Source organism: Syngnathoides biaculeatus, chromosome 6 (genome assembly GCF_019802595.1).
Source record: "Syngnathoides biaculeatus isolate LvHL_M chromosome 6, ASM1980259v1, whole genome shotgun sequence".
NCBI classification, from domain to species: domain Eukaryota; kingdom Metazoa; phylum Chordata; class Actinopteri; order Syngnathiformes; family Syngnathidae; genus Syngnathoides; species Syngnathoides biaculeatus.
The window spans coordinates 23827644-23855630 of NC_084645.1; the positions used below are offsets into that span (position 1 = coordinate 23827644).

Here is a 27987-nt window from a genome sequence, read left to right on the forward strand (position 1 = left end):
TCGGTTGGCGGAGGTAGAGAAAGGGGCGGGGGACGGCGGTCGGCGGGGTCGCCGCTACTCGTCGCAGCCCAGGAGCTCCATACGCAGGGTGATGCGCTCGTGCCACTCCCACGGCAGGATGCGCACGAAGCGGGCGAAGAGCGGCGGCTCGAACAGGTTCTTTTTGTGGACGTTGTTGTCGCTGTTGCCGGGGAAGATCTGGAAAAAGTCAAGTGGAGAGATTTTTTTTTTTTTTATATATCTCCACAATGTACACAAAAAGGCGCACATTTCACTATGGGGTTCTCACAGCTCACCACACAAAAATGTTAAAAAGTACAGAACTAATTATGGACTTTTCTTTTACTCAGACTTTTCATTCACAAAATGTAATTAATGTGAATCACACCCACTGATTAAAAAAAAAAAAAAAAAAAGAATGGATGGCTCACTGGCCACCAAAATTGAAGTCGCCATCCGCCATCTTAATACTCCCAAAACAACCATGCCGACCTGTCCGTTCGTCGCCAGTTTTGTGGCTGTGAGAAAACGTTCCACATTTTACTTTGACACTGTTAAAGGTTGTTTGTAATTTTTTGGGGTTTATTTTCTGATGAGCTTAATTCACTTGAACAAAGTTTTGTTTACGGTTGTTCACTGTTCAGACTCTGCTTGACCTTCATAGGCCCGACATTTTTTTGCAAAAAAGCGACGTCAATATTTTCCCAAAAACTTCAGTGGATAAGCAAGAAAACACTTTCTGTGAAATTTTTGATGAAATTCATAATACAGAATCCTCCAAATTGAATTTGATTTTCAAATGAGAGTTTAAATTTTCTGCCTGAAATGGGACGACGCAGAGACAACAAATGAACAATGCGTTTAGCATCTATTTGCTCATTGCGAGTCCTTATTTCCAAATATATATCTGATGTAATGTTCTTAGGACCAAAAAAGTTTCGTTTTTTGCTATGTTATGATGATAATGCTTCACAGCGTATTTTGGGAAAGTTAACACGCTGGTGTCAAACTCAAGGCCTGGGGGCCAGATCTGGCCGGCCACATGATTTTGTACGGCCCGCGAAGGTCTAATCATGTGGTCAACTTCCATGATTGTTGTGAAAATCTGGACTAAAATTTCAAATAGTGAGATCATAAATGATAACATTGAGATATCGCAAGCATTTTTGTGTTACCAAACATGAACAATAGTTGAAAACCCCACAGCCTTGATTTTTTTTTTTAATTCCAAAACTGGTTCATTAATCTGTGGAAATATAATGAGGCGATTCAACAGTTTTATGGTTTCACAGTTCTAACAGCCCTCTGAGAAAATTTAACAACAATCTGGCCCGTGACAAGAATGAGTTTGACACCCCTGAGTTAAGATGTCACGGAAATCGTGGCCTAGGTAATATGCACGGTGTTCTATGTCTTTCCTTTGCGCTGAGCTTTTCTTGGCTTACCATCAATCCTTTACGTTACCAGAACTGAAAAAATGTCAAGCGCACATGACCAGTTTTAATTCTACATGCCAAACTTTGAGGGAAAAACCCCACCATAATGCGACCTGTAAACCGTGTCCTCCACACGTTTTGGGAGTACCAAGATGGCGGCCAACTGGCTTCAACCAAAATCGACATACCACTAGATGTGTATGCACTCAAGTCTTTTTTTTTTTTTTTTTTTTTTAAAAGATCAGCGATCACAGCAAATCAATTATTGTGTTGTATGCCGGGCAACATGCACACAAATTAATTGTACACTGCCATCTGGTGGAACAGCATTTAAATGTTCCGTCTTCATTCATACGCCGCAATTCTGCGCCAGTGTTATTTATTCTAACGAGAAAGGTACTGGACCGCACGGTGACTTTGGACCAACCCTGTCATTCTTTGCGGTCACGTCCTGCACTGTGCTCCAGGACCGCCCGTCGTCACTGTGAGCCACTTTGAAGGCTGAGACGAACTGGACGGCGCCGAAGTCTTTGGCTCCCTGCGTGATGATTCCCGTGAGCTTTTTGGGAGATTCCAGGTCCACCTGAGAACGCAAAACGTACAGACCCTTGAGTGAAAAACTAAAGACTCAGACCGTGAAGTCTGGCCGCTCGCCTCTTACCTGCAGCCACTCTGATCGACTGTTGGTGGCGGCGGTCCAGGCGTTGGTCTTGCCCTGTTTGTCCAAACGGGCGTAGTGGGGGTGCCAGGTGAAGGCCTCGATGCCCCACGTGCTGAAAGCGCTGGAGGCCGTGATCTGCCGGTCCGAGACGAGCCGGGACTTCATGCCCATGGGCTCTGAGCAACCTGAAGCGTTTGAGTACACTGTGAAATCGAGGCCCGGGGCCCAGATGGAGCGTGGAATGACAGAAAGAGAGAAAGGAGGAATAAAAACAGAAAAACAAACAAACGGCATGATAGACAGGAAGTGATGCAGGCCAGCGGGTGATGTTAAGCAGCAGCAAACAGATGACGCGAACGATGAGAAAAGCAGATGTGAAGCCGACAGCGTGCAAGTCCAGTCACAGATGGAAACGCCAATGTATTAGCGGGCCACTCCCATCGCACTACAATGTAAAAGTATTTCAACTTTTATCAACCCAAGGCAATACTTAACATGAGAAAAATCTCCGCGCACTCGGCAAGAAACGTCACATCTAGGAGGATTTACTTATTCTGCCTTGTCGCTATATGACGCTGCCATTCGTAGAGGAACAACGATACAGTAACACCTCGGTTTTTGAACGAAAATTCAGATTTATTTTTTTTTGCTTCAGTTTTCGAACGAAAATCGGTACTCGAACGGCGCTGAGAAAAACCTGGAAATAACGTTGCGCGCGGACAAACCAGCTGACCCACGCCGCCCAAAAAAAACAGGAAATTATGCGCGCGGCGCAAGCAGGTGACCCAACCACGACAGGCTTTATCGTTTATTCGAACGACGCGCCCCCGAAAAAACCCGGAAATATCGCGAGCGGCTCAAGCAGTTGACCCACCAACGACGCGTTTTGTTATTGTCTCAAGTGCTGACATCGAAGCCATCTGCGCCAATTTGAACCAAATCCATAATGTTATCAAACTTCATCACCCCAATAAATATGAGTGCAGCAGAGCACTCCAAAATTTTCACGATGTCGTGATGAGCCACTTCAGAAATGTTCTTAAGAGACGGCAGAAACAAATGACAGATTCATTTTTTTGTTAAAAGGGGACGAGTCACCACCCCCGAAGACATTTGATACGTACAGTTGTTAAAGCGTTTTTGCATTTTTTGTTGTTAACTCAAGTTACAAAAAAAATAAAATAAAAAATAAAAAAAGAATTTAAATGCTCCCCCCCGCTCATTATTGTTTGTTCAAGCTTATTCTGCACTTTTGTTAATTAAAAAAAAAAAAAAAAAAAAAAAAAAAAGTTTACAAGGGCAGTGCCCGAGTCGCTACAGTAACGAGAATGCACTCTACTACTACAGCATACATTTTATGCAAAAAAATAAATAAATTTCTAAATTATTTCATTATATGAAGCATTTAAACTACACATGCGTTTCTACTATGCAGTTTATCAGGAAAATCTAAAAAAAAAAAAAAAAAATGCTTTGAAAAGCCAAATTCTTTAAGGCTTGGAACGCATCATTTCTTTTTCCATTCATCGTAATGGGAAACATCGATTCGGTTTTCGAACCGATTTCTGGAACGGATTGTGGTCGAGAACCGAGGCATCGCGGCACGTTCATTGTAATTCAAAAAACAAAAAAAAAAAAAACCAAAAAAAAAAACGCATCTCTGATTTTAAAAGGCAGGACGTCAACTTAGTGTTTAGTTCACAGCTGAAAAGTTAGATTGCGCATAGAATGCAAATAAAGCCGCTTAATGCTGACTGGATGTTTAGCTAATGTTATGTTCTCCCGATGTCAACATTACTGGCACGTCAACACTTTTCTGGCATTGGCTTTGATTTTCTCACAGGAAATAAATACTTGGAAACATGATTGGCTGAGCTTAAAAGGACCCCCACCCCCCACCATCCTGGATAAAAGTAGATTTGCTTCATTGCTTTGTTCAGATCCATCGAGTCAAGATCCCGTGCTAAAAAAAAAAAAAAAAAATGAGGGGAAGATTTGCAGCATTTCCTCAGCTGTTGGCCTCTGTTATGATTAAATACAGGTTGCAATTAATTGCCGGATGTGTGGTCCATGTGAATGGAAAAAAATTGAAAAAAAAAAAAAAAAAAAGTTGTCTCAAAATTGATTTAGCATGACTACATGATCTCAAATAGTGGCCATCCATCAACTAAACACCCTGTTAGTGATGTGGCCCCCCCTTAAAAAAAAAAAAAAAAAACTCCAGCGATATCTTCTTGAATTAGGTTTAAAGTGTTCAGCTGAGTTTCACTTAGTAATACAGCAGCATTTTATTCTCCAATTAATGTTTATCTTTAAAGATTAGGTACTTTTTTAAAAAAATGTTGGGATTCACAGACGAAAAAGTTAAGTTGGCCAATCGGAGCGTGTTCTTTTGACACCCCCCCATCCACAAAAAAAATTAAAAAAAAAAAAAAAAAAAAATGGGAAAAAAAAAAAAAAAAAAAAAAAATCAAGCAGTCATTAACAAGCCATGCAGAAAGAACAACAGACGAGACAGATATTCAAAAGAGATCATTTTATAGAATACCAGATGAAAAGACGAGAAAAGATCGATGGATTTCAGCAATTAAACGTGATTGATGCTGCCCAACCAAATGCAGACAACTGTGTAGCGATCACTTCGTTTCAGGTAGGAATTATTCTTCTCAATCTCAAATTTTCCAATAAGTATTGAAAATGCCAAGTTGGCTCATTTGAGAACAATGCATTTAAAAAAAAAAAAAAAAAAAAAAAAAAAAAAAAAAAAAAGTCATTTCCTACGTACACGGAAGCGTGTTGCGGCCACACGAACCTTTTCCCAACAGACTTTTTGTTGTTACTTACTTTTTTAAAATAAGCATTGTTCTCAAAGGAGTCCAATGAGTATTTAAAATAAAGAAAATAAGCCATCGGTCATAGTGATGTTTATGTAGGTTAACGTGTGGCTGCAACACGCTTCCTTTTTTTTTTTTTTTTTTTTTTTAACTGAAGCCTATCCTAGCGGTTTATTTTCTTTCATTTTTTTTCTTTTTTAATATGCATTGGACTCATTTGAGAACAATGCATATTTAAAAAAAAAAAAAAAAAAAAAAAGTCTGACGTGTGGCCGCAACGCGCTTCCATGTAATGAGGAGCCGACTTGCTGTCTTCCCCCCCAATCATAGTTGATGAATGCGAGTTTGTGTAAAACCAAGGGTCATTTATTTAAATATTGCTATTTTTATTGAAAACATCTGAGTGGCTCCATCGCTATGTGGGATTTATTCTTGATTGAGAACAGATCCATCAACGAAGTATTCGCACGCGTCGAGTCTTTTCTACGCTTTCAATCTCTTCCGTGTAAATCTCGACGACTTACATGTGTAGATCCAGTGGTCTGAGACAAGCGGAAGCCAATTAACAGTCCAATTATTTATCGGCGAAAACGGCGACTTCAACATTAAATATGGGTCCACTATGCCAAGTGTCACTCATTTTTCCCCACGTACCTTCGTTTATCATCACCTTCTAAAGGTTTAACGGTATCGGACAAAACTCTGGGCGTCGTGCTATAAAGACATATTTTCGAAGAATGCTTTGCTAGACCGTCAATATGGCCAGTCACGTGACTTCGGCGCACGAGGTCTATAGAATCCAAGGAACAGAGACACAGCTGTGCTCGTTGAGCCGCGACTTGCGCAACGCGAGGTGCACAAAAAGATTCGAAAGAAGGAAGCGGGATCCTGCATATTCCCACGACAATCTGAGACCCATTACCGCTCGCATTATTTATGCTGTAACATATGATCATGTGCTTTTGATTCATACGGTAAGCTGTACAGTTTTGCAACTTCTGATTGCAAAGTGATATCATCTTCTGGCGTTCTCAAATATCGTCAAGTGAAGGAACAAAAGATCCCACCTGGGAGGTAGGAAAGCTCAAACGTCAGCTCAGCGCGTTGTCTTGTGTCGTGCGAGCGCAAGTTTACCGTTGAGCTCGCAGCCCACCAGCTCCAGGCGCAGGGTGCAGGCCTTGCGGCACACCACCGGGATGATGCGGATGTGCTGAGCGATGATTGGAGGATCGAACACGTTTGTCTTTGTGCTGTCGTTGTCGACGTTTGCGGGAAATATCTGCGGAAAGCAAAAGCAAAAAAAAAAAAAAAAAAAAAAAAAAAAAAGTACAATTATGACCACTAGTTGGGATTCAAGGGAAATACGTTTGATAATTGCCATGTATGCATACAAACTTATTTACTTTGCCATGATAAGTCCCCAATTATCATTCGCATTGACAGTAAACCGTACTTAACAAATCACATCGTTAACTCCTCCTCTTTGTACTACAACAACCATGTCGTTGTCAAGGAAATAAATGAAAAATCATATCTGATTATTTTAAATCTATCCCTTCTGATCGCGATATGATCGCTGGTGGGAGGATCTAACGTGTCGAGGGATGTCCAAAGAAGTGGGAAATAAACACGAGATGTGGAAAAGTAGTTGCTAGAAGGGGTCAGGAAAGTCATCGTGTTGAGAAATCAAAGAGTCGACGTGGCATCATCGCAGAGTGCCTCGAACCAGTGTGACAAGGCGAGATTAAGTACAGCGATGCCTCGGTTCTCGACCACAATCCGTTCCAGAAAACGGTTTGAGATTTGTTTGAAAACCAAATCGACCTTTCCCATTACAATGAATGGAAAAAGAAATAATGCGTTCCAAGCTTAAAAAATTTTTTTGGGCTTTTTAAAGCATTTTTTTAGCTTTTCCTGATAAACTGCATCATAGAAATGCATGTATAGTTTAGTTTCTATAATAAAAATAAATACATTTCTCTTATTTATTAGCCTTGTAAACTTTTTTTATTAACAAAAGTGCAGAATAACTTTAAATACAGTAGTCCTCGATAAGAAGAAAAACAACAGTCACTACTGGGACACGTCTGTGCACAGAGGCTGCGTTATACAGAATAATAAATGCGCGTTATGCCATTTCCAGGCTTTTTCGGCGGCGTGGGAATTCACAAAGCGTGTCGTGGGTCAGCTGATCCGACCGTGCGCAATATGTTATTTCCGGGTTTTGCCGGGGGCTTTTGAGCACCAATTTTCATTCAAAAACAGAAGGAAAAAAAAAAAAAAAAAAAAAAAAAAAACCCTTGAAATTTTCGTTCAAAAACCGATTTGTTCGAAAACGCGGACGTTCGAGAACCGAGGCTTTACTGTAGTAGTTCTTTTTGCATCTTGGGAGAGTAATGTAATAATAATAACAGTAATAATGTAATGAATTTTTAACTGGAAAAATGAAAAAGAAAAAAAAAAGTGCACGCCTCCTTCAAGTACAGGCACTACGTTAAACCGAAAGTGGCGAAACGGCTCTGGTGATGCGCCCTCACTTGGTCCTTCCTCTGGTTTTCGGTCTTGTACACCGTGTAGGTCTTGCCGTCCAGGCTGGAGGCCACTTTGAAGGCCTTGACGTACTCGGCGGTCCCCACGCGACTTGCGCCCTGCGTCACGATGCCGGTGAGGCGCATCTTCCTCTGCAGATTCACCTGAAATTGTACGTAGATTTGTCTCTGACTTACATCTAAAGTTTGACAACCAAAGCTAAAGATTCCCCAGAACCTAAACCTTAAAAAAAAAAAAAAATCATTTATTTCTGTTTTAAAAAAAAAAAAAAAAAAAAAAAAAAAAAAAACTTGCAGAGATTCTCTAAACGTATATTTTTTTATCCAATTTATATTCAAAGTATTTCATGTATATTTTTCTTGAGATGGTAAATTGTAAGTTTTCAAAAGCTACGAGGTATAATCATTATCATTGGAAACAAACAACAAGCTTATCGAGTACTTCATCTAAGATCAGTTGAAGCGTCCGACCTCCAGCCACGGGTTCCTGTCGTGGGGGGCGGGGCTCCACGCGTTCACCAGGCCTTTGTTGTTGAGGCGCGCCAGCTCGGGGCCCCAACGCTGCAGCCCCAGGAAGGTGTAGCGGACCGACGAGGCCGAGATCTGGGACTCGGCCACGCCTCCGCCCTCCATGCCCAGCAGGGAAATGCAGCCTGTGGCGGGAGGTTGACAAAAGCAGATTGCTTGTGATGGAACGCGCCTTGTGTGACGGTCCGAACGCTCCCGGCGCTGAAAAGTCTGCTTGTGATGAATGCGCATACATTTTGTAAACTTCCAGCCAGTCTGAAACATCCCCACCCATGCTTCAACATGTGCCATTCGACAATTTGTCGCAGAGCGTTCATGTTCGCTATGGATGTCTCAAAGAGGAACGTACATATCTTCTTAAATCAACTTTTGTTTTAAGGTTAGGGTTATGATACAACATCCCTCTATGTAGAAGAAGGGGAACTATGAGACCGGGAGATTTCCCAGTAAGCGTCTGCTATGTACGTAGTAACGCATGCGCATTCGTCACAAGGAGACTTTTCAGCACGGGGGAGCCCTCAGACCGTCGCACCGGCTTTAAATTAGGCACACTTTTTCCATGATATTGATTGATTTCCATCCATCTATCCATTTTCTAACACGGCTTGAACCTTAAAGGTCTAGAATTGTTTTTTTTGTTATTACAACTTTCACCACAGAGCCACCAATGATCCATCCATCCATTTTCTTTTCCGCTTATCCTCACGAGGGTCGGAGGGAGTGCTGGAGCCTATCCCAGCTGTCAACGGGCAGGAGGCGGGGTACATACACCCTGAACTGGTTGCCAGCCAATCCCAGGGCACGTCGAGACAAACATTCGCACTCACGATCACACCTAGGGGCAATTTAGAGTGTCCAATTAATGTTCCATGTTTTTGGGATGTGGGAGGAAACCGGAGTGCCCGGAGAAAACCCACACATGCACGGGAAGAACATGCACACACGGGCGGGGCTGGAATCGAACCCGGGTCCTCAGAACTGTGAGGCCAACGCTTTACCAACTGATCCGCCTTGATTGATTTCCAAATTGTTAATTTCATTTTTGCACTCACGTCATGAGCATTTGTTGCATGCTCAAAGTGTCGCCATTTTTTTTTTTTTTTTTTTTTTAAGATTCTTGAGTGTCATGCAGATACAAAGTATCCAAGAGATAAAACCGAGGTTTCATCGCAAAGTTCTTTTTGTACCGAGCACCCAGGCAATTTCCTGTCTTAAAGTATTTGGTACGTTCAATGTCACAATCAGTTATCCTTCCACAGTCACAAAGGCCACAACGGGCCTATTTAACTTTGGCCAAAATTTGAGCACGTTTGAAGGGACTGTCGGTGAGCTGCCTACATAGAAGCCGTTTGCTTTTCCTGCCGAGCTCTCAGGAAGTGCTCGGAATCCCGCACACTTACGCAGGTGGCAGTGTTTGCCCACGTAAGGGGAGACGCAGTGGCATTTGAAATCCCCGTCGAGGTCCCTGCAGCTGCCTCCGTTCTGGCACGGGTGTCCCGCGCAATCGTTCACGTCTGCGGGAGAAAGAGAAAATATTTAACGCCTGGACAAGGAGATCGGACGCCGTTGGCAGATTACATGTTGCAAAAGGAGGAGGTTAGTGGATGACATGCCAAATAGAGAAAATGGAGGGATGCCTTTTATATTAATAATGACAGGATTCAAAACACTACCAAAGCGATTTCTAAGTGGAAAAAGTGTCAATGCGCTGGGAGGGGTGGTGTGGTATTCTGAATCATATCCGGCACACACCCTAAAATGTCTGTTTGTGGGGGGGGGAGACTGCATACACAGCACTGCATTTTCATTTCCAATACGTCAAATATGAGAATCACGCAGGCAGAGTTCATGTCCGCACTCGCTCTTAACACCACTGGGCGGCGCCAGCGCAGGGGAAAACTGATGCAAATTCTGCAGAATGCCACATTTTTCAGTCGGGAGACTCCAGTGTGACTAAAGTGCATGACAACAACTTGGCATTTCCAAGAATAGCCTTTGTCAAAAAAAAAAAAAAAATAATAATCCTACACATTCAGAGGGAAAGTCATTTAGAAAAAAAAAAAGTGGGTGTAAAATGTGGACGACGCCCACAGTTTGGCTTCATAACACTAACCTTACAATTTACTTTAAAGTGTCGTATACATTTAAGCGCCACCTATGATCAGAATATGTTAGTCTGCTCAACTATCTTTGCCCGGATTTTGAAGACAGTCCAGGTTACTAAATTGTTTGGCCCTCACGATAAAAATCATAAACGAAGAAGTGTGCAAAATTGTGACAAAAGCGTCAACTGCTTGGTCTATACAGTGAAGTTGGACTCAGGAGGACAAAACACACACACACACACACACACACACACACTCAAAGGGGGTGGCTAATACAGTACACAGTTTAAAAAAAGTACCAAAAATTTTTTTTAATTGATATTGCCATCTACTGGCCTGGCATGCACATTTTATAGTTTATACATTTTCAAATGTCACATTTCAAGGAACATTTTGGTATAGTTTGAGGGGGGAAAAGTCAAAAAAGTAGTTAAAAAAAAAAAAAGTCCAATTTTTCGTTCATTCAACTTTAAAATGAATAAAATTAAAAAAAAAAAAAAAAAAAAAAAAGTCCTTGGGAGAATCGTACATATGCTCCCACACTTGCCGCCATGCCCCCCCTCCTTCCAATGTTTTTCCATTTCAAGACATCTACATTCCAGGACGTAGACACATGCACACACAATTCACTTAACTGTCGGCATTTATAAAAAAAAAAAAAAAAAAAAAAAAAAAACAGTACACAAACAAAAAGTCACTAAAAAGACTTGTGTAATATCAGTATTTAAGCATAAAACAAAAGCACGCTTGAAGCTTGTAACTTTGCCTCATTCTGACATTGTTCTGCTCGTCTATACTGTACAATTACTCCATAGATCCCAGCAACCGCCCCTTCTTCCTCCCACAAACAACAGAATAGGAAAATTATACATCTCTAATCAAAAAACGCCCACTGTTGCTATGGCAGAGCAACCAGGGGAGGGGGCGGTGAGAGCGAGGCAATATGGGACAAAGCTCAAACCACAACACGGTTATTGAAATCAAAGCTTAAAGCCTTCCAGATGTGAAATGCATCGTGTTTGGAACACTTATCGCGCTCTGTCATAAACCTTTAAAATAGTTTTTAAGAACCACTTGGGAGGCAAAATGGAGACATGCAAATATGATTGATAGATGAACTCATATCCATGAGGTGGTGCTCAAGCACCTGCCCTTCTGCCATAACCACCCCCCTCCAAAATAAAACCATGCAGCCCACTTTCTTCCCCCCACTTCACTCAACTTTAAAATGAATAAAATAAAAAATGAGTCCTTGGGAGAATGGTGCACATGCCTTGCCACTATGCCCCCCCTCCCTCCAAGGGTTTTCCATTTTCTTAGTTCTTAGACCACGCACACAGCAGCATATCTACAAACTCAGCAAAAATAAAATAAAACTTAAATATGATTAAACCGGTGAAGACAATCTTGCATCTCAAGGCTGCAGCCATGAAAATGTGGAAGCATTTAAATATTTGCTCTCCCCCCGCCAACCCACTGCATACATTACATGGAATTGCCATAAAGGCCCCCCCCCCCCCCCCCACACATTTGGCAGCGACATCAGAAGCGCTGCCTTGGAAAGCGAGTCAGACGTTGTCAACAAGGCCGACTTCATTCGCCGCCACGTTCAATTTCCTCCGCCCAGCAACAGAAGCGCCACTGACGCAACGAGCGCTAAATGTCGACCGATTACTTTCTGTTGGCTACGAGTCGAAATGATTCAGATACTAAATGCCACGCTTTGGGGTTGTTTATTTTCAGCTCTATTCCAAACAAAATTGTCGTTTAATCAATCTCTTCCCCCAGCCTCAATTCAGAGATAATAAAATGACATTAATAACAGCTAATTAGCATTGTGTTTACACTTGTGTGTGTGTGTGTGTTAGTTAAATCAAATGTTGGAAGGCATCAATGTGTAAATAAACACTTCCATCTATGACACGCGCGTGATTGAATGATACGCACAAAAGAAGAGGTGGCCGCCATCAGCCCACACACAGATAAATTAGATGACACTTAAACTGTCACAACACAGCGTGGAGCTGAGAAGGAAGAGGGAGGGCCCAACCCCATCCCCCGGACGTTAATGCCCCCCCTGCCAGTACCCTGATGACATTAGAGAGGTACCACACAGCATCCCTTGACGTGTCGGGAGTTGTTTACCCCCACCAAGCTAGCCATTTCCTTCCCGTTATGTTGGCTAGCTGTGGTATGGGGGGGGGGGGGGTGCTATTCTCCACAAAAACATTTTAACCTCATTAAAATTGTCCAGACCAGGCAATGGACCTTTCCGACCTATCACTCGTACAATAATAGCCGCATTGTCTTAACACGCCCCTGCCGCCACGTTGTCCCACAAGCAATGCTGGTTGTCAGTAGCGTGCGCTTGGAAAAGTTAATGTTACGAAGAAAATGGTCCTCAGATGCACTTGGGGAGCATCCACTTCTGATGAAAGATATCCTGCGAGCTTTGATTCATTTTCCAAAGCCTAAAACACAGTTGACGAAGTGTCTACGATGGATTCAGGCTCGCGGAAGGCCGCACGTACAACTAAATGTGGACAATTTAAACAAACAAGGCTGTATGTTCGAAGGGAAGTGAGGGAGAAGTAGATTCTCTGAGTTTAGTTTCATTATTATCAGTGCTTTATACATTGCAGGAGAACAACTTTCACTTTGTTAGCGTAGCACTGATCTCCTGAATGAAGTGTGTCATGTTTTATGCCGAAGAGTCAGGTTAGCGATACATAAATGCGCAATGTCATGCAAGAGAAATGTCTATTTGCATCACATCGGACTTTTAAGACAGAACACTGGGTTCCATTACGAGCCAAGTCAAATGAATACACCCACTCATTTCTAAAGACTACAATGATATTACTCGTGACCTTTCCAAGTAAAAAGTACTCACCCTGCTTCACATGTGCAGTACGATTCCACTATTTTATCCTGTTGGATTTCAATATGAAGTTTGTGAGGTGTCAAACTTTCTTGCATCGATCACCAACATTTCGCTGTAACTCTGACATTGCATCCTGCTCCGTCCAAAATCTTAATTCCGTGTACATATCCTTGCGTGAAATATTTGAGACCTCTCTGTAGAGGACTCTTGGACAAGTCTGGCGCATTTGGCAAATACATACATGGAGACGACATTTCTGGTGGACTGCAGGTGCAACAAAGATTAGATTTCATCTCATGAATACGAGGAATCATATTTACCTTATTTGTAAAGAAGCAAACCAGTTCAAAAAGTCTTTGCTACACATAAAAAAATAAAAAATAAAAAGTGTTCTCAGTAGCTATTCATGGATTTCATAAATGTGACAGTTTTTTCTAAATGTATATACTTATGGCTTTAAAAAAAACATTCCCCACAGGATGTCAAAAGGGTTATGCGGCTCTTGGTGGCGTGTTTTCTGTGGGAGAAGGGCCAAATGGCTCTTTGAGTAGCGGCGTTTACGGTTGCTGACCCCCAATCGAGACGAGTTTTAAGGAATTTCCACAAGGGTTGGGGGGGGGGGGGGGGGAGTGGGGGTGCATTTCATTCAAAAACAAGAACATGAAGTGTCCCCGGCCTTCTGAACAGTAGTATAGTACTTCACATCACGAAGTTGCAGCAGACAGTGAACAAGTTAAAAAAAAAAAAAAGAAAGTGATTTAAGCCATAGTGTACATCTCCAAAACATCCAACTTTGTCTGTCCCTCTGATGAGCTCATTTGTAATCCTATCCAATCTGCTCACTTCAATCGAGAACCTCAACATCTTCATTTCTGCTTCCTGCCACCATCTCTAATCCGTCCATCATGGCCGGCCTCACCGCTGTTTTATAAACTTCGCCCTTCATCCTAGCGGGGACTCTTCTGCCACATAGAACACCAGACACCTTCCGCCAACCGTTCCATCCCACTTGGACCCGTTTAGTCACTTCCTTACCACACTCACCATTGCTCTGTATTGTTGACCCCAAATATTTGAAGTCACCCACCCTCGCCATCTCTTCTCCCTGGATCTTCACTCTTCCTCCTCCGCCCCTCACATTCATGCCCAAATATTTGTTTTACTTCAGCTAATCTTCATTCCTCTCCTTTCCGGTGCGTGCTTCCCTCTTTCTAATTGTTCTTCCGACTGCATATCCCAATATCATCTGTGAACATCATAGTCCAAGAGAAAATTGTTAGAGTTATCGTTATACTTATTATGGACTTACAAAGTCAAAGTATCATCCTTGCTTCGAAGAGTATTGTTCACAGGACGAGCTCCTACACACAGATGCAACAGTATCTTCCTAGAAGTGGCCAAGGACAACTCCATCATCACCAAAAACTGTACCTTTGTTCATTTCATCTGCTCAACCCTCCTTTTGACCTTAAATTTACAAAAAAAAAAAAAGTACGTGAGAGGCTGGTTCAGAACGAGTTTAGAGACTGTATCTGGCCTGTCTCTCACGTCCTCCTGATAAGAAGAAAGACGGCTTCTTGTCCATTATTTGAGCAATTATTCCAGCAAGTTAGGTGATGAACCTAACGGGAATCCCGTCTGACCTCATTTGCCAGCCTATCCATTACCACAGCGAACAGGAAGGGGCTCAGTGCGGATCCCTGATGGACTCCCGCCTCCACCTTCAATTCTTCTGTTACACCTCCGGCACATCTCACTGCTGTTCTGCTGCCCTCACACATGTCCTGTACTATTCCAACATATTTCTCCGCCACATCAGACTAGCGCATGCAGTACCACAGTTCCTCTCTTGGTACTCTGTCATAGAGTTTCTCTAGATCCACAAAGACACCATGGAGCTCCTTCTGACCTTCTCAGTACTTTTCAACAAGCATCCTCAAGGCAAATAATGCATCTGTGGTACTCTTTCTAGGCAAGAAATCATGAAAAAAAACCATTTAAAAGATGAACACATTTCCACAGCCGAGTCGATTTGAGACGCGTTTTGCATTACGAGCATGCTCACAGAATGAAGTAAACTTGTATCTCAAACCACCTCACACACTTTGTTGGGAGGGAGCAAGGTTGACAATTTTATCTCTAAAATCGGTGCAGTACTTTCACGGGAAGGAGGTTTCCCGTCAACTGCACTGGAAACAAACCAGGAGAGAGATGCAACTGACATGCAAGCAGAGAATTGACGTGTATGCTGAAGAGGAGAGAGTACACACACACACATTTCTCGTCAGGGTTCACTGCAACTGTTACCTGTTCTTGAGCTTAAATCTGCCCCATAGACACCTAAAAAGGGATAAAAAGGCACATTTGATCAAACAACAACAAGTCCCATTTGGCTCCACGTGCTCCTTTGCTGTTATTTTCCAGGATGTCAAGCAAGCAAACAGTGGCCCATCTGCCTCTGTGGACGCGGGTCTATTCGCGGCATTCAGAACAAAAAGGGAGGGATTTGCGCAGGAATGGGTTTAACGACAGTCGCCGTCTTCTTTTGTCAATTTGATGCCTCCGGAGCGGCATTTAACACCAGCGTGGGATCGATTCCCGCTCAGTGATGGTCTCGATATCTGCCCTGCGACTGACTGGCGACCAGTTCAGGGTGCAGTCCGCCTTTCGCCCGAAGCTAGCTGGGATAGGCTAAGACTTTCCTGCAACCCTTGTGAGGATAAGCGGCTTGGATAATGAGCGGGACAAAAAAAAAAAAAAAAAAACTCACTGTTCTGGCAGTGGACGCCCTCAAATCCCGGCTGACACTTGCAGACATACTCGCTGAAGACGTCGCCGCGGCGGGTGTGGCCCGTCGCGGCGCAGACGCCGTCGTTCTTGCACGGGTTGGGGTGACAGGGACCTTGTTGGAGAGAAAAGAATGTGAGTAAAACGGGAATATTTGTCGTCGTTTGTCAAGAACCTACCAGGAGGAAATACAACCACTTGCCGACTGTCGTAAGGAGAGTTGTAAGTGCGTGAAAGCCGTTGTTAAATTTCCAGCGGAATTTAATTTTAAAAATGGTTAAATATGAACTTTCAGAATTCAAGTGAGGTGTTTATTAAGTTTCAAATATATATATATATATATATATATATATATATATATATATATATATATATATATATATATATATATATATTATATATATATATATATATATATATACATACAAATTTCTATTATGCAAGGCTATACAGTAATCCCTCTCTACTTCACGGATCACTTATCGCAGATTCAGTGCATTGCAGATTTCTGGACCCTCCCCCAAAAAAACACCAGCATACATTAGTACAGTACTGTAGTGGGACACCACATTAATAGGGTATAATGCGGCATCCCCAGCAAGACAACATGGACCAATGAAGCAAAGAAAATACATTAACAAAAAAAAAAAACACCAGCATACAATAGTACTATAGTGTAGGGTATAATGTGGGATCCCCAGCAAGGCGACAAGGACATATGAAGCAAAAAAAATAATTACCGTAATTCCCGGCCTACAAAGCGCACCTGGTTATAAGCTTCGGTACACAGAAAGAAACGCGCCGCGCTAATGTTAAAGTCTGTGCACAGAGACTTATAACCAGGTGCGATAGCGCCATATCATCGTAAAAACCACAGGGTTGAAAGGGTGTAAAAAAATCTGCATCTTGTAGGCCAGAAATTATTGTACAGTACTTAAATTAAAAAAAGAAAAAAAAACAAAACACCATTTAACCCTACTTTGCGGTGTTTCACTTTTCGCGGGTGGGTCTGGTACCAATTAACCGCGAAAAACAAGGGATTACTATATTGCTAAAATATAGGCCAAGTACATTTAATTTCTCTATGAAGAGTCAACCAAGCAAAATTCTGTAAATTGACACGGAAAGCTTTAAAACTCCCTGAAATTTTGTAACCCTGGTCATAAAGGAGGTAACAACTGTATCAAAAAAAAAATTCTCTCCTTTTAAGACTCAATAACCCACATATAACAAGATAACAATAATCGCTTCATAACAAGCAATGCTAAATTTGAGGGTGGGGGGCTGTTATGTGTGCGTCATTCACCGGTCTCCGTATCGTTGCACGTTTCTCCGGTGAAGCCGTCGGCGCAAATGCAGATGAACGGAGCCCCTCCGCTGGTCACGCATGTTCCGCCGTTGGCGCAAACGTTCACCTTACAGAGATCACCTACAAAGAAAGACAGAGAAAAGGAAGGAACGTCAAAATATTAATTTTTAAATAAATCAAGACGTCTCATGTGTATTCTAAACTAATGAGCACAACTACATTTATGACACGAATGTTTGAAGCCTAAAATTTTGTTTTCTTTACGGCTGGTGTCTTAAGACAAAACTTAAATACCTGGATATCATTTTTGGTATATAAATGATACATTTAACACAAACATTTGCTATTGTCATAATTGGTGGAAAAGCGTTGGCTTCATAGTTGTGACGTCCCATTGGCAGCAACCCACAGAGGGACTAATTTGTCACATGACCAAGGCAGAAAATAGGATAAAAACTTCCTGTGTTTTCTACATTTATGATATGAATGTATGAAGCCAAACTTGCTAAAATTTTGGCTGCTGTCTTCAGACAAAATTTTAAAATCTCTAGATATAATCTATGTATATAAATGATACATTTAACACCAAGGCTAAATAAACATTTGCTCTTTGTCATCAATGGTGGCTTTGTGGTGACATAATTGTGTTAAAAAAATAAAATTGTAGATATTTAAGGTTCCCAAGGTTGCAGTAGCTCCGCCCCCTTCGCTGCAAATCCAAGCGACGAGGAAGTAGTTTTCACAAATACTGAATGAGTGAAGCTTGTAGCTAGTTTGTTGACTCAAAAGATGAAGGTTGACATGGTAACACCCCCACCCCCAAATGGAATAGTCTTTATAGAGCAAATATAGTCAGTTCCCAGGTTAAAAATCACTTAATTGCAACAGTTTTCCCCCCCACTTTCAAGCGCTCGCAAGTCGGCTTTCTTCCTACATCTCGTGATGTTCTTCGAAGAAGCGAACCGCTGCAAGTTGGACGCCACGCCATGGACATTGAGTAATTTCAACCACAACACAAAGACTGGACGCTTCCATGCGGCGTAAATGTGACAATCTGGCAGCTCTCAACTCTCGCGGGTCAAACAAGCGGCACGCGAGGGGGGGGGGGGGGGAGACCTGGCAAGCGCAGGGTATCTCGCAGCTTTCAAAATAAATAGTGGAACAATGGCCGTGTACAATGGGTACAAATTCAGTACTCTGAAACAAGTTCGACACAATAGGCTGACTTTCAAGTTCACATTTTCTCCTTCCCTCGATAATTTGTGACACTGAATTAATTGGCTGCGGGGTTAAGTCAGTAAGGCAATCTTTTAAAACAAACATTCATAATTGTCATATACCATCATTTTTTTGCCACAAGCTTTCAACCCTGCGGCTTATTTGTGCATTTTTTTTTCCCCCCAATGGCCGCAAAGGGGCACTCGATCAGAAAAGGAAAGAGTGAGACCGGTGGAATATGTGTGCCGAGGAAGTGACTTTTAACAGCATGTTAGCGCTGTGCTAGCATGTTGCTGTCGTGTCTCAGTGATTTTTTATCGGTATATCTTTTTTTTTTTTTTTAACCGGCCTTGTTAGCATGTTGTTTTCGCGCCTGAGTGAGTTAGCTATGTTTTTTTTTTTTTTATAAACCGGTCCTGTTAGCACTGTGCTAGCGTGATGCTGCCGTGTTTGTGATTTTTACTGGTATGTTTTTTAACCAGCCTTGTTAGCGCCTCCCTAGCACCACGCTCGCGTGTTGCGGCTGTTTTTTTTAACCAGCCCTGTTCGTGCTACCGTGTAGTTGCTATGTTAAGCTAAGCTATTAAAACTTTGTATACTGTCTTTCTTTGTAAATATCTCATGTTTCAATGTGGGTGCTTGCAGCTTTTACACAGCTGCGGCGTATACATGTACCAAATGGTATTTCCTTTACAAATGTACTGGGTGAGGCTTATAATCAGGTGGGCTCTGTAGGCCGGAAATTACAGTTAGTCTAAAATAGGAGCCAAATCTATAAAAACTGTAATTTTGTTGTAACAAGTAGAAATCCAAGATACTGCTGCTTCAGTGGGGGGGGGGGGGGGACCCAAATTAAAATCTGATCCCGCCCTTCCTCAGTGTTTGCACTGCCGACGCTGAATTGAAACAACCTGCTGAAGCCAACAGGACTAAGTCATTAGCCTCATATTTTGGAATGTACACAATAATACATGTTAGGCAAACTATCTGCAACATACTGAATATGAGTCGCTAGACTTTACTTTTGACTGTAGCGTATTCAAGGATGGCCAAGAGTATGGGGGGGGGGGCGCTACATTTCACCAGATGGTAGTCAAGTGTGGGCTGTTGCTCAAGGACACTTCAACAGTAGCCAGGAAGCAGACTAGCATCTTTCAAAACAACTGGTTATTTTTGACCTGGACCCGTGACCCTTGGTTCCAAAGCACAAATCCCAACATATGATAATAAACCTAAAATATAATTACACCCTACAGACACGTGAACATGAACAACATCATGAAGACTAAAAATGTGTTTTGATAAGACAAGTGCAAAAATCATTAAATTATTGCACTGTCACTGATAAGATTTCAGTTATTTTTGTTTGCACTGGAAAAAGACTTCAGTTTCTCCAGAAAATTTTAGTTGAACAAATGATTGCAGCTTAATTCAAATGACGAGAAAGGCCAAGGTCAAGTTATGATAAATTGTGATTGACGTTGCAGCACAAGCGTGAAATTGGTGGTTGTGACCTCCCGACATCACTAAAACATACTAGAAAAAAAATATGAACCACAGCCTTGTTTTCCTACAGCTTTTGCCGCCTCACCTCCAAGAGCGCAGAACTAGAGTATGCATTTATCGGGGGGGGGGACCTCACAATAAAAAGTTTCATAGACTTCATTCTTGGGCCAATTTCAGTGTCGTCACTTTGTCTGGCTCGTTGACACCGCGCACGCTGTAAAATGAGATAATCTTATTACACGGGCTGCAATTAGAAGTGCTAAGTGCAGGCCCCACGATTTGAAACTTGTAAATAAAAAAAAAAAAACATCAAGGGTAGATTTAATTGTAATCCAGTTAGACACAAGCGAGCCAGACGAGGCTATTTAAGGGAATGTTGTGCGCTTCCAACTGGGTTTTTGTGTTTATCGACTCTTGACCTTGGAGCAGTTTATCTGTAAGGAGTCTTGAGCGACTGGCCGTGTTGCCAGTTTCTAATCAGGAAGGAAAAAGCCTCCCCTTCCTCCATTCAGTCATTCCCCTCGGGAAATCCTCCCGCTCAACAGCAAGTGGCAAAGTTGAATAAATAAGTAATAAAAACCGTATGGAGCTTTGTGACGCATCAGTCAAGGTGGCCGACCGTGTGACGGCGGTCGGACCGCGAGAGCTTCTCGGAAAAAAATCCCGGTTTTGATGCCAGGCCTGGGATGAGCGTGTCAAAGTAAACAAGGTGGACCAGATAGGAGCAGAACCCCCCCCCCCCCCATCTTGCCCTTGAAGGGTGAGATTTCACTTCTGGTTAAGCTGAACACAACGCAAAAACTACTACGTTACCAGAGGTTTTCCCCAGCTTCTTTGACTTTTGACCATCTTCTTCTTTCGGCTTGTCATTTTTTGTGCTTCCTCCTCTCTAACACCCACTGTCCTCCTGCCAATATACTCACTCTCTCGTCTCTGAACATGTCAAAACCATTGAAGTCTGCTCTCGCTAAACTCGTCTCCAAAAACATCCAACTTTGGCTGCCCCTCTACAAGCTCATTTCTAATCCTATCCAACCTGCTCACTCCGAGCAAGAACCTCAACATCTTCATTTCTGCCACCTCCAGTTCTGTTTCCTGATGTTTCTTCAGTGGTGCCATCTTTAATCCGTACATCATGGCCGGCCTCGCCACTGTTTTATAAACTTTGCCCTTCATCCTAGCGGAGACTCGTCTGTCACATAGAACACCAGACACCTTCCGCCAACTGTTCCACCCCTCCTTGGACCCGTTTCTTCACTTCCTTACCACACTCTCCATTGCTCTCTATTGTTGACCCCAAATATTTGAAGCCGTCCACCCTCGCCATCTCTTCTCCCCGGAGCTTTACTCTTCCTCCTCCGCCCCTCACATTCATGCACATATTTGGTTTTACTTTGGCTAATCTTCATTCCTCTCCTTTCCACTGCGTGCCTCCATCTTTATAACTGTTCCTCCGCCTGCTCCCTGATTTCACTGCATATCACAATATCATCTGCGAACATCATGGTCCAAGGGGATTCCAGTCTAACCTCATCTGTCAGCCTATCTATTACTACCGCAAACAGGAAGTGGCACAGTGCGGAGCCCTGATGCAGTCCCACCTCTACCTTAAATTCTTCTGACACACCAAGGGCGCATCTCACCGCTGTTCTGCTACCCTCATACATCTCCTGTACTATTGTAACATATTTCTCCACTACAACAGACTTGTGCATGCAGTACTAGAGTTCCTCTCTTGGTACTCTGTCATTGGTATGCTCTAGGTCTACAAAGACACAATGGATCTCCTTCTGATCTTCTCTGCACTTTTCCACGATTATCATCAAGGCAAAAAAAAAAAAAAACAAAAACACTGCATCTGCTGTACTCTTGTCATGAAACCATACTGTTGCTCACATACTTCTGTCCTGAGTCTAGCCCCCACTACTCTTTCCTCATTCATTACACTGTAAACCGCTAAAGTTGAATCGAGGCAAATTTGTTTTATTTTTCCCTTTTCCAAAAATGACTTGGCCGATTATGCTATTGGGCTAACGATTTGTAAATAAATCAGTGTCCGTGGTTTCAGTATCTCCAAGAAAACGTCATCTACAGTAATGACTTCCTGTTTTCAACCCTTTTATCCGTTTCTCAAACAATCACGTCACTGTCCAATCCTCCCGGCTGGCTTGTTTGTACAGTAGAAGTAGATTTCCACTTGATTACTAGAAATGTCATCATTTTAAATAGAAATACTTGGGGGGGGGGGGGGGACACAAAAACAAACACAAATCTTGCAATGTCATCAGCTCGGTCTGCAGCGTTAGATATTGCGGTTAGAACAACTTCACCGAGCACCTCGGCTGATCCGAATCGCAATGACAGATTGGGAAGTCATGAGCGGTTGTGCTTGGCAGAACAATTCATCCCCACAGGGTTAGTCCTCGCTCCCAGTGAGTCACGGTCTCCGCCTCGCCCTGACACACAGGGTCTAACCCGATTTTGAAAAACTTAATCCTGAAGGAATGAGGACAGAAGTGGAGAAGTCATGCGACACTGAGGAAGAAGACCGCATGGACGACGGTTATTGGGACACGCGAGGCCGAAAGGGAGAGGAAAAAAAAAAAAAAGAAGAAAAAAAATGGGAGGATCAACTGGACTGGGTCAAAGGTTTGAACAGCATTCACGCTTCTGGGAAAGAAAGTGAGACGTGACTGTTCCGGGCTCAAACTGCCACAGTCGTAAAAGATTTAATTGCGAACGGGAGAGCAGATATTTTAGTTTCGATTAAAAGTAGCGTTTCAGGGTCATGTTTTTGTCATTGTGTATCTTAAAAAAAAAAAAAAAAAAAAAAAAGTCATATCTACTTCAAATGTATCGTTTTACCGCCGATCCCATCGTTTTATTTGCTTCGCGCAGAACGCCTACTCCGATCGGCTGACATGAATTAATGTTAATGTTTCAATAACAAGCTTGTACGAGTTCAATTCTCCAAAGATGGCAGCCAATGGACCTTTCCGACTGGCGATCTTCAGCTCCGGCCCTCCTTAACTACAGTTGCCATCTGCCACAATACTTCAAAATGGCGACTGAACAGAACAGGTTTGAAGTGGATTCTCTATCGCGCATTCCCGGTAACATTGGGGTATGTTTTTTGCCAAATGCGCCAGACTTGTCTAAGAGGGTTCTACAGAGAGGTCTCAACTATTTCACGCATGGATATGTACGCAGAATTTAGATTTTGAACGGAGCAGGGCGCAGTGTCAGAGTTACGGCGAAACGTTGGCGATTGAAGCAGAAAAATTGGACGCCTCACAAACTTCATATTGAAATCCAGCAGGAAAAAAATAGGGGATTCGTACTGCGCATGTAAAGCAGGGTGATTACTTTTTACCCGTAAAGATCCCGAGTAATATCATTGTAGTCTTAAGTGAGTGGGTGTATTTATTTGACTTGGCTCGTAATGGAACACAGTGCTCGGTCTTAAAAGTCCAATGCGATACAAATAGGCACTTCTCTCGCAAGACATGGCGCATTTACACATCACTAACTCGACTCTTCGGCATAAAACATGACACTTCATTCAGCAGGTCAGTGATACACTAACAAAGGGAAAGTTGTTCTCCTGCTATGTATAAAGCACTGATAATACTTCAGTCTAACTCAAAGAAGATACTTCTCCCTCATTTACCTTCAAACATACGACTTTGTGTTTGTTATTGTCCACATTTAGTTGTACGTGCGCTCTTCCGCGAGCCTTAATCCACCGTAGACGCTTCGTCAACTGTGTTTTAGACTTTGGAAAATGAACCAACCGGGCCCCTTGGAAGCTGGCTGGATATCTTTCACCAGAATTGCACGTTTCCCAAGCGCATTTGAGGTCCATTTTCTTCGTAACATTAACTTTTCCAAGCGCACGCTATTGACAACTAGCATTGCTTGTGGGACAATACGGCGAGAGGGGCGTGTCAAGCCAGGGGTTAAGACAATGCGGCTATCTGATTGGCTATTAGGTCAGAAAGGTCCATTGTCACGTTGCCATATGAATTAGAAGCAAGACCACATCAACTGATGCACCGGTTAGGATCTGAAGCCCACCCTCACTCCAAACCACAACCTTGAATTTGACACCTGTGATTTAGCAATTCAGGGAAGCACAAATTTCACAAGAGTTGCTGACGTTACGGTTTGAACTCAAAGCTCGGCGCGTTCGACTACAGTACTGTGCTAGCTTTGAACACAAAAGGCTGTGTGCCCGGTCACGCAGACACTTGCAAGCCTGGCAGGGAGTGTGGGAACGCTACTCTTTTACAAAAAAGGTGGGAACGTGGACCGCACAGTCGCAAAAAACAGTCCCGAGTTTGGTTGCCGTCCAAAACGCGAGTCGGAGTAAACGGCGATAAGAGGACACGGCGGAGAGCCTCAAGTAACCCCGGAACGTCTATTAGCAGGCTCAGCGGGGGTCCAGCTGCAGGTGAGCTTTGCGTAATCTGTAAGCGCTGCTTCAGAGCGGCGCGGCCATCTGCTGCAGCGCTTAAAAGGAAAAAAAATATATATATAATTTAATTATAAATAACACCGGAGCCAGCTGCTAAAAATACACGCGAGCATCACGCATCGTCAAAACAACCAACGCTCAGGTACTGTTGCCAAATGCAAAAGGGAGCCATGATGGATTTATCAATTTTGACACATCTTTACACATTTCCCCCGCTGCAAATGCATTCCTTTTGTACCAGGATCTTTTTTGCCATGCGGGGAGATTAGCAGCGTGTGAAATATTCAACACGGCAGATTGGGAAATGGGTTGCCAGATATTTATAGACCTAAATCAGATGATAGTCCGTTTTCCAATGAAAATTTGATCAAGGGAGAAATTTTAAATTCAAATGTGCGGGTGACGTAATGTATAAGGGTCGTTGTGGTAGAAGTGCTAGGGATGGGGGGGGGGGTGTAGGATTTTTAGTGGGCCCCCATGAAGCAGGACACAGTGGAACCTTGAAATTCAATTCCCCTGAAGTCATGGAATTTTTAGCACACACTCCAAAAATTTCCATGAAGATAAAACAAACATCTTTCATGATAACTTTTTAAAGCTTCACAACACTTCATTTATTATAGTTATGAACTGAAAACCTAAGTCAAAACAAATAACAGTAATGCAGTTGTACCTACTATGCTGCGTTATGGTTTTATTAAAACGTATCGTACACTGCGCAAAAGGAAAGATTGGGATTTGAAATGCCAGCACATGATCAGATACAGTGTCTACTGTATGACATCGCACAACCCTTGTGAGGATAAGCGCCTTGGAAAATGGACATGGAAAATTAAAAGCACTTACACGAGAATGTTGCAAAAACTTGGTGAGGGGGAAAAAAATAAATAAAGCTGAAATCTAAAGATCCAGAAATACATGTAAAACCCTTTTATTGACTTACATAAATGTATCGAATTGCATAAATGCAAACCTAAATATTTGAGATAATGCTTATGTGGACCAAAAAAAAAAAAGAAAAAAAAATTCTACATACAGTTAAAGCCAAAAGTTTGCAGTCTAGTGAGACCAAAAAAAAAATTTTTTTTGCATAGTTTATGTAAACTTGCCCCAAAATTTTCTGCCATTAATGTAATAAACTATAACAAATTGGGGAGCTACCAGAATATGAGCTTATACGTCAGCATCTGAAATCTATTCAGGCTGGATAGCGAACTTCGTAACTCAAAAAACCAGCTCAGTGATCTTAAAAACCCATCCATTTCCTTAACTGCTTATCCTCATAAGGGTCGCGGGAGTGCTGAAGCCCATCTCAGCAGTCAACGGGCAGGAGGCGGGGTACACCCTGAACTGGTCGCCAGCCAATCGCAAGGCACATAGAGACAAACAGTCACAGTCACATCTAAGGGCAATTTAGAGTGTCCAATTAATGTTGCATGTTTTTGGGATGTGGGAGGAAATCGAAGTGCCCGGAGAAATCCCACACAGGCATAGTGGAGAACATGCAAACTCCCCACAGGGAGGGCAGGGATTGAACCGTGTCCTCAGAACTGTGAGGCCAACACTTTCCAGTTGATCTTAAACACCCTTGCACCCCCCTCACCTCAGTTAGACAACACGCCGAGGTAAACTCCACACACACGCCGTAAACATTTTCCCCACCTGGCAGCGGCCACAACAAAGCTCTTTTAACGGCGTCGCTTGGACGCGTTCCAGGTTCTCCGACACGTCTGCGTTGGCTAGAGCCTGAAAAGTGACTCAATGTGGAGGTCAGCCAGTTGGGGGGGGGGGGGGGGGGGCGCCTATGTGCCTTGTTTCTAAGCGCCGTCAGGGACAAAACATGTTTGTATTGGCATTCTTAAAGCAAAAAAAAAAAAAAATATGCAAGATGGTCTGTTCTGCTCCTCCACAGGAAAATCAGTCTATTAATCGGTTACAGACTCAAAATGTCACGATCTAAGAACCGGGAGGCAACGTTTGAAATGACATTCTAAACTAAATAACGAAAAACGCCTATCCTAGGGTCTTGAGTTGGAGCCAGATCGATACCAAATGCCATTTTTGTTTTATAGCACAATTTTTACTAATCTGCAACTTTTTTCCCCTTAAAAGCAGGACAAACTACTGATGTTGAATAAAAGCTTTAAACAATTATGTATGTTGTTGACTTTTTTTTTTTAATCATTTATAATTCAGGTATTTGATTGAATTTCATTTAATGGAAAATTTAAAGTTCAATATTGCTTGTTGTCATTATAGTTACAAGTGTTACCAAGCCAACCCCACCTGATTTTGTAATGTGGGAGGAAGCTCGGAACCCAGAGGGGAGGGGGGAAGGGGGGTGGAAGAAATCCACATAGGAAGGCAGGAGCCAAGATTTAAAGCCCTGACTGCTGAACCATGAGAAAGATTGCGCTTGTTTGTTTACATTCAAGCTTCAGCCTGCAGCCACCGCCGGTGAAATAAAGTTCAGTGTACTGTATACATAGACTGTCATCCATCATCCATCCATTTTCTTGCCCGCTTATCCTCACAAGGGTCGCAGCGGGAGTGCAGGAGCCTATCCCAGCTGTCAGCGGGCAGGAGGCGGGGTACACCCTGACCATGAACTGGTTGCCAATCGCAGGGCACATAGAGACTGTTAATTAAATAAAAAAACTTTAGTTTTGGATACTCACTGAGATTGAATCTTGAGATTCGTTGACAACAATGATTAGGACCCCACAGAGCAGTGGAAAATATGTAACAATTTGATGCCGTAATAATAGTGATAAATTGGAAAGCCAGCTGGGAATTTTTAAGCAAGTCAATTGGACTTAAAAATACTGTGAAAGTTGCATTCAGCACCAACATGTATCCGAAGTTGGCGTGTGCAACTAGGAAAAAGGAAGCGGATGGGAGGAAAAGAACCAGGCCATTTTAAATCCATCGACCTACATGTGTTTGATGCATTCACGGGCAAACAAAAGCCAGACGCCAGTGGCATGACGTTGACACTGGACAAGGATAATGGGGAAACACGTGACTCCAAATGGGCCCATAATACACGACCGCTGCCTTCGGATTGACAGTCATAACACTGAAATGTGAGCCAAAACCCGCGACGTTAGTTTAAAGGTATTTTTATGACTAAATTGGTGAAGTGTTCCATTTTCCCGGGACAGAAAACGTCCATAAATGTAGCATCCCCAATTGGACGCTCACGCGGACGTCGGTTGAATGTGAGCACAAAAGAGTTGAATTGGCCGTGTCACCAGATGCCCAAAAGTGGCATTAAACTAATCACAAAGGCCGGTGGATAACAAAAAAAAAAATATATATATATATATATATATATATCAGCGGGCGGTGTGTGTGGGTTAGGGTGGGGTGGGAGGGGGGGGGGCACTTACCGTCCACTCCGGCCAAAAGTCGAGCCGTGAAAAGTTGCAGCAAAAACAACAACAGCGCCTGCTCCTTCATCGCCGCTATCATACGAGACTGCTATGAGTGACCCAAACTGGTTGGAGTTCGTTCAACTGAGGGGTGGAAAGATAGAAAAAGAAAAATGACCAGAGAGATTATTCGTCAATGTTCTCGTTGAAGCACACTAAAGCTCGCGCCGGAGAGCTGCCAGGCACAAGGCTTATATAGAGCCGGACACGTGCCTATCAGCGGCCAGCCAATCACGGGCCTTTCCTTCACGTAGCCACA

General features: G+C 42.8%; 2 protein-coding genes across 6 annotated transcripts in view; both read right to left on the bottom strand.

The window, feature by feature from the left end:
- Nucleotides 1-27987, bottom strand: part of snx22 (sorting nexin 22) — a 93411-nt gene that overhangs the window by 12341 nt on the left and 53083 nt on the right. Inside the window, exon 8 of one of the 2 annotated variants that reach the window (XM_061822473.1) lies at nt 12085-12094. The exons of the other annotated variant lie outside the window; for it this stretch is intronic. The gene's annotated coding sequence lies outside the window, so the exon portion shown is untranslated. Of the gene's footprint in view, nt 1-12084; nt 12095-27987 lie in introns of those variants that run through there. 2 annotated transcript variants of the gene reach the window in all.
- On the bottom strand, nt 20-27907 carry mfge8b (milk fat globule EGF and factor V/VIII domain containing b). Of its 4 annotated transcripts, none has more exons than XM_061822464.1 (11): nt 27687-27907; nt 17091-17213; nt 15768-15899; nt 15305-15337; nt 9409-9522; nt 7952-8133; nt 7469-7624; nt 6066-6210; nt 2098-2282; nt 1864-2019; nt 20-198 (listed from the first exon to the last, which is right to left on the bottom strand). In XM_061822464.1, exons 1-11 carry the CDS (start codon nt 27766-27768, stop codon nt 55-57), a joined length of 1452 nt encoding a protein of 483 aa, XP_061678448.1. In that variant the 5' UTR covers nt 27769-27907; the 3' UTR covers nt 20-54. The 4 variants fall into 4 exon arrangements, with proteins under 4 accessions (XP_061678448.1, XP_061678447.1, XP_061678449.1 ...); XM_061822463.1 differs by having other exon boundaries at nt 2098-2300; XM_061822465.1 differs by lacking the exon at nt 15305-15337 and having other exon boundaries at nt 2098-2300.